General features: G+C 43.5%; 1 protein-coding gene across 6 annotated transcripts in view; it reads right to left on the reverse strand.

Moving 5' to 3' along the window:
• Positions 1-7,503, reverse strand: part of Stard13 (StAR related lipid transfer domain containing 13) — a 211,015-nt gene that overhangs the window by 12,405 nt on the left and 191,107 nt on the right. For all 6 annotated transcript variants that reach the window (XM_031338856.1, XM_031338852.1, XM_031338853.1 and 3 more), the window contains one exon: positions 2,794-2,992. In XM_031338856.1, coding sequence (XP_031194716.1) covers positions 2,794-2,992 — 199 coding nt within the window. The remainder of the gene's footprint in view (positions 1-2,793; positions 2,993-7,503) is intronic.

Below are 7,503 nucleotides of genomic sequence, written 5' to 3' on the forward strand. Positions count from 1 at the left end.
CCCCCCGAGGCCGCCAAGCTTGCAGGCTTGTCTCTGATCCCTCAGCCTCCTCTACATTCCAGGCTGGCAGGATTAAGATCTGCAGGACCCACTCCATACTGCACTCTAGCCATCCAGCAGCAGCAAAGGAAGTGACACAGCCATGACAGAGCTACTTTACAGAGCGGGGAGGCAACTGGAACTCAGTATTAGCTAGGGCACTTAGACTCTAGGGCCTGCCCATGGAATCCATTCTCGGGAACCCCAGGAGTGTGCCTGCTCCCTAAGCTTCCAAGCTTGTCTATCTGCTTCCTTTTATTTACCGGGTCCAGATTCACAGACCTTAAATCAGGGCTGATGAGTTTCACCCTTGTGACTGCTCCGAGTCTCACTTCTTCACTAACAAAATACATGTTCCTTTTGGATATGGGCTGCTTGGGGAAATAAATGGGCCCCTTCCACTGATCCAGGGATGAACCATCTCAGCATATACTAACAGCGATGATCACTCTGTTCCTCTTTCCATTGCCTTCTCTAGGGGCAGTGTAAACCAGTTTTGGTGGGTGAGACTAGGGATGGTGTTAGGAGTTGCTGAGAGATCCATCCATGTTTGCCATAAGAAGAGATGTGTGTCCCAGGAGACACCTGGGCTCTCTTTCTAGCTTCCAAGTGTGATCTTATGAAGATATGATAATTGTGTAGGTAGTGGCAACTTGTACTTCATCACAATCTGACTTCAAGAGCGTCAAAGACACCAGAGGCTGGTATCCTAGCATCCCTGGGCTGTAGATTTACTCAACACTGGAATGATTTAATTTCACTTCTTTTCTGTCACGTGTACTAATAAAATGTTATCATTAAATAACTATTTGTGTGTATGGAGGTTGGTTCTGTTTCAGCCATTAAGTGTTTTAATACCCAGAGATTATTTATAATTATTTAATAATTATCTAATCTTTTTTTTAAAGATTTACTTATTTATTTTATGAGTATACTGCCATTCTCTTCAGACACACCAGAGGAGGGCATCAGATCTCATTACAGATGGTTGTGAGCCACCATGTGGTTGCTGGGAAGTGAACTTGGGACCTCTGGAAGAGCAGTCAGTGCTCTTAAACTGTTGAGCCATCTCTCCAGCCCCAATCATCTAATTATTAATGTGACTTTTGTGTTACCACAGCCTCCTAGTTTATCAGCATCCTCTAGTGCAGTGTTACACACTTAGCATTCATGTCCAGCTGTCTTTTCCTACCATCAAGTTCCCATTGCTCACCTCAGCCTTCATGGATCTGTCTTCATAACCCTTTTTACCTTCCTGTATCACAGTCACTTATGGTCCCGTCTCCTCCACCTCTAGTCTAAGATCCCTAAGAACAGACAGCGGGTATCATATAGTCTAAGCTTGCAGAACTCAGCACAGCCCTGCTCTGGAAAGGTTTGTGCAGGTAAAATGAAGTCCTGTTTTGATCTGGCTTCTTGGTTGTACGTTTAGGCAAAAGCCAAAAAGGCATTTGTCTTTTGGAATATGTTATCTTTAGCTATAGATAGTGTCAGCTTAAATATAAACATTCATATCCATAAGGAGGCTTAACTGGAAAACAGAGCATGGCCTCTCTCAGCCACACCACTGAGAGCATTCCTTTGGGCACTAGGATCCACTATCATTAATTCGGCTTGGCTGAATTAATACACTAAACTCTGACAGAATAATATTTATTTAGTGTGTTGTCAGCCTTTTCTTCTGTTTTCACAGGTGGCATTTAAAGATCTCTCCCTCTGTACTATTATACACTTAAATACATTCAGTATAGAGTCTCTAGAGTAGGGGGCTTCAGACTGGGTCAATTCCATCTCACGGCCCAATTAAGCCACATTTTGATGTAAAAATCAAATCTGTGGACCAGAGTAATTTCTCCCTAAGAACTGATACTTGGGCCATGAAGCTGATTGCCAATTTGTAATGACATCATTACCCCACAGAAAAAAGACCTGCATACTCATTCCTAATGCCTGCCTTTATAACTACATTTAGCAGAATGGGCTTTTAAATCAATTGTTCTTCTCATTACTACTTTAGCTATCATGGCTTTGTGAGGAACTACTGATTTAATGGCACTTAAAAATCTTCCAGATGAAAATATGAGTTAGCTGAATGAAGGTGTAACCTTGATTTGGTTTGCATCATTTCGCCAGTTGAAATGCATCTGCTTTCCTGTTTGTTCATCAGCATTTATATTACCTTTGAATCTGAATCTTCTATCAAATTTTGTATCCAATTGAATGCTAAGACAGGTTTAACATACACATACACACACACCTTTTCTGTCTCTCCGTCTCTTTGTCTCTGTCTCTCATACACTAAATTCTATTGGATCCTTTTATGCTTTAAATATATTAGAAGCACATTGGAAATTAACTTGAGATTGTACATAAACATGTACTAAGTAGGCATATATTAATATTGAGAAGGTACTTTCAGACACATACAAAGAGTGACACAGAGTTGTCCATAGCAAACTAAGCAAAGGCTATTTCTGAAGAGGTAGGTTTGTAACTTTTATATACTTCTTCACAGATTCATAAATTACTTGTACCATTAAAATTCCATCTCTTGCAGAGCTGGATATGTGGCTCAGCATCTAAACGTGCTTGATTGCTTTCACAGAGAAGCAGAGTTCAGTTCCCAGTCCCCATGTGGTAGCTCACAACCACCTGTAATGCCAGTGCATCTGATGCCCTTCATACAGATATAGTAAATAAAATTTTAATATACTATCATTTTGACACTTGTCACACTGTGTTATTGATACTTACACTGATAGATGTGGAGGAAGGTCTCGCTGAGCTTGTTGGTAAACAGGGGCTCAGGGAGGTCCCGGAAGAACTGCTTCACCATATCTGCCACATCGTATGCAGACTGGTCTTCATAGCTCACATTGTCAGGGAAGTTCTCGTTCATCTGACGTAGGGCATGGATTCGAGACTTCACTCCTGACTTGCGAAAAAGACCCACCTGCAATGAGTTATAGGGACACATCATAAGCTGGGTCTCCTTTCTCTTCACAACTTCTTCCTTGGGGTAGGAATCTTGGCTGTGAAGAGGAGGCCCTAGGGCCAGGGCTTGAGTTGCTGGGAGTGTATTCTACCTTAATAATTCTGAATTTCCAGGATAGCTACTTTAGGTAGCAGTCAGGCTTTGGCTCCCTTTCATATCAAATAAAGACATGGTTGATATCCCACCCCATAGAGCTACAGTGGAAACTCTTGTGACAGCAGATGGTGTAATTTTACTTATTTTTTTTCAACAAGTACCTGTATAAGGAAAAACTTCCCTGTCCTTTAACATTTGAACTTTCAGGGGAGAATTTTGAAATAGGTTTCCCTTCACCCCACCATGGGAGGTTTAGTCAAAATAATGTGCTTGGAGAATGGAAGCGTCCCAGAGACACAGGCATATCCCTTTGGGGAATGCCTCCATGGGGAGCAGGCTCCTAAAACAAAATTTTATAAGCATGTATTCTGAGTGTCTCATTTGATTTTCTTTCTTTGGAATACATGGCACCTGCAATGTGTGTTTCTCACATTCTGTCTGGAACTTTACATGATTGGTTGGGGAGGAACATGACTCCCTCCTGGGTGGCTTTTTGTAGATAGTATCATATGTGGGAAAATCTTAAAGAAATGGCCTGTAAAGGAAGGAAAGCTTCTATTATTTTAAAAAGTATGAAGACGACGCTTGGTAGAAATTCCAGTTCCTCCAGGGTCAGCACTTGAGAAAATCAAAGTATGTGCTCGAGGTTGGACTTGATCCTCAAACCTGTGCTCTGCTCCTCAACTGTACTGCTTTAAAGCAGCTGGAGGCATAAGAATGTGAGGCTGGGATCCTGGGCTTTGATATCAAGGCACTGAGTTCTCAACACCCAGACTTTGAGTTTCTTCTCTCCACTCTCCTCGCTCCCCAGTGGCATACAGATGAGCTCACTTCTTTGAGGGCAAGGTGGAATGTTCCTGAGTGGCCAGAAAAGTAATCAGTGGCCAGTGTGATTGGCCATTCCTCTTTCTCATAGATACATATGTGTATGTTGTCATACCCTGGTGTCTCTTGCTTGTTGCTATAAATGAAAGAAGAGAAAAGAAAAGAAAAGAAGAGAAGAGAAAAGAAAAGAAACAAACTACAGGAACATGGAGAGAATTCCAAGCCATTAGAGGACAGATGGAGTCTGTACATGTCAGCTGCATAGATCACAGGGGAAATTAAACACGGGTACATTCTCTGGTCATAAGAACAGAATTCTTAGGAATAGCTCTTTGCATTCCTGGGCTTATCACCGAATTCCACAGATCAAGATATCCAAGCAGATTGCTATTTAATGTGTTTGTAACTTCGTTCCAAGTTTGCAGTGTCTAGAAAATGCCACGTTTAGCTATTTTTGGGTGATTCTCCACAACTAGTCTTAAGAACATTTATTTTTTCCAGTCTGGCAAGTATTTCAACTTGCATCCCAGTGCACAGGAAGAAAGGAGGCATTGTTAAAAGGACAGGAAAAAAGAAAGAAAGAAGGGAAGAAAGAAGGAAAGAGAGAGAGAAATAAATCAAGCTACGAGGCAGGTGCTTATTGAAATGAGATCCAGTTTCAATTTGTTTACATCCTTGAGTCTGCTACTGGTGGACGGAGGCTCCAGACTGTGTACACCTCAGGCCTGTGCTGCACTGGGTCACAGTGCCCTTGAGGGTGTATTCTTAAGTGTGATTCACAACTATTTATGTCATTTGAAAGGAATTCTTCCCCACTCCCAGCCCCGCTAGCAGAGAAGCATCGATTAGAGTCTACAAAAGGAATATTTGTGTTGTATTGCCCAGTTCACTCCTTTGGCCCAATGTGTCCTGTGGCTCTTTGGGAGTCTGTACATGTGTGCACCCTGGATGGGTGCCTTCTTTAAACTGTTCAGATCTCAAGTCTCTTCTTTTGGAAAACATTGTGATTTTTATTATTTCAAATCTGTCCGGGGCTCTCTAGCTGCAGGCTCTGAGGTGCACCTTCTAACCAAGCCTGCAGCGGGTCAGGCTGGTCATTGGGAAACTATTCATTCTGCTTCCCAGTCTGACAGAAGTCTCCCATTCTGTCCTTAACTTCTAGGAGATGTGAGAAATATCTCTGGGTTCTGTGGATTGTATTAGAAGCTTAGAAGGACACGGCTGTCCTAAACTTATCAAATACAAAATGATTTAAAAAACAAAACAAAACAAAACCCAGACCAGATTCTAGGAATGACCAAGAAAGGAAGTCTTCCAAAAGACAACAGTGACGTGATGAACAAAGCTAGGAGTTTCTGTTGTCTGACTCTCAACTGCTTCTACATTAATGAAGTAGGGAATTCCCTGACCGTTTAGGATTGGGTTTCTGAAGTGGCAGTTAGCAGTGCCTGGGCACAGTAAGAAGACCATAGTTCTAAAGGTATAGTAGTTTGGAGTCTAGGAGCGGCCATCTCCTACCTGTGAAGGACGCTAATGGACAATAGTCATTTCTTTATAGCAAAGCTTCCAATGCATTTGCATTTTGGACCTAAGACACTTTGTTCTAAGAACAGAAAGTGATTTCTTTTGTTTTGTTTTAAGGGTACGATCCTCCTTGCGGATTGAGAGGTAACCTAGGTCTTTCAGCTCTCTATGAGCAAGGTCCAAGGCAGGTGGCAAGTCTTCCGCTTCTGTCTGTCACAGAAGAGTGGGTGGGTAGCCTGTCCTACGGGAACCCACAGTCTGTTTAATGCTCTGTTGTCAGACTTGAGAGTCTCAAAGGTATACAAATGAGGATGGGCTAGAGCAATGGCTCAGCAGCTAAGAGAGCTGGTTGCTCTTGCAGAAGGCCTGGGTTCAGTTCCCAGCACCTACATGGGAGCACCCACAACCCTCAGGAACTCCAGTTCTAAAGGGATCTGATGCCCTCTTCTGGCCTGTGTGGACATCATATGTACACTGCGGTATGCAGACCCACTTGCAGGCAAAACACTCATGCATGTGAGATAAAATTGACTATACCTTTTTGAAAAATGCAAGTAGAAATGAACAAGAAATTGTACATTTTCATTTTATACTGGGCACCCAGAAGTTACACCGCAGGCCTGCTCTTTACATCTCTGCTACTCTCTTTGGGAGGCACATGGTGCTCAGCTGTGAAGAACCTACTATAGGAGCACCTCTCTTGTCTGTGAGCTCCCCACTGAATGACTAAAGATTGAGTGGCGAGGGCTCCTTTGCGTTACTTCTACTCCTTTTCCTCTTTTGTTTTTGAATCTAAAAGCCAGGGCTCAAAGTGAAGTTTACGTGGATGGTCCCTGGTCATCCTTCACCCTGTCTCAGGTAGTCAGCTAACAAGGTGATGAGCAGGCAGCAGAGTAGAGAACTCTTCCCCTGGAAATGAAGTGTCTTCCCAGAATTATTAGGCTTTTAAATCTTGCGGCTCCATTAGAAGGAGTGGCTGGGTGAGAGTGCTGCATTAGAATTCAAATTTCATCTAAATAGTATTAAATCTCCTCTCTGGCACCCTGTTTATGCTAATCCTTGCAGGGCTTAATGATGTTTATCGAGACTTCCATTTCCTCTTCTTTAGAAATGGGCCTCAGCTAATGAAGAAAGGTTGGCTTTATTCAGAAAGTGAGAGTCATAAAGTAGTGTGTGCTCTGGGCAGCCATTCTGCCCGCGTGGTATTGCTTTAGCCTTTCACCACAGGAGCTTCATATTTATCTGGAGCCAGGGGATAAGACAGATGTGAAAGCTCACACAGCAAAGCAAGGCTAGTCTCACAGGCTACCGTGCCGAATACAGATGGCTGGCAATTGAAGGCTAAACCTCTTCACTTCATCTGCAGCCATCTGTGAGGGTGAAAATGGATATGCCATACTTCCTTCCATATAAACTGCACTGCGCTGGGGCATGTAGGAAGTGAAGTACTGGCAGTGTTTCAGGGTTCTGTGCTGCTGGCTTTGACAGCCTTCTGATAAGTGCTGATGTTCGAGTGTTTCGCCTTCGGGAAGGGACTGCCACCTCCCACTCTGCTCAGTGCCAGAGCCTCAAGGCAGTCTCAGTTCTTATGGAATGTGGCATACAGGAAAGATGTTTGGGGGGTGAGGGTTTTTGGGTTGAGAGTTCAAGGCCCTGTGCAGAAGTGAATCTTTTCAAAGCCAAAGAGATACCTGTTGGCAAAGAAAGGACTTTTGCTTCCCTTCCCCTTTCTGGCCCTGCCTCCTTCCCCTTCCGAGCCCTGCCTCCTTCCCCTTCCGAGCCCCGCCTCCCGCTCCTCTTTGTGTTCTTTAGTTTGCATTTGCTCTAGATCTCTAGGGCAATCTTCCCCCTCTGCCCAATTCTCATTTCTTCCTGCTTCTCTAGTTTTCCTTGTTGCCTGTGCTCTTCTGTCACTTCTTTCCACATGGAGGCACTGTCTATGTGCTCCCCTATAGGTGACATGCAAAAGGAAGGCGATACACAAGGCAGTAGCTATGTTCCTTTGGACAGACTACAGCTGCTTT

The sequence above is a fragment of the Mastomys coucha genome, unplaced genomic scaffold (assembly GCF_008632895.1).
Source record: "Mastomys coucha isolate ucsf_1 unplaced genomic scaffold, UCSF_Mcou_1 pScaffold22, whole genome shotgun sequence".
In the NCBI taxonomy this organism is placed as follows: domain Eukaryota; kingdom Metazoa; phylum Chordata; class Mammalia; order Rodentia; family Muridae; genus Mastomys; species Mastomys coucha.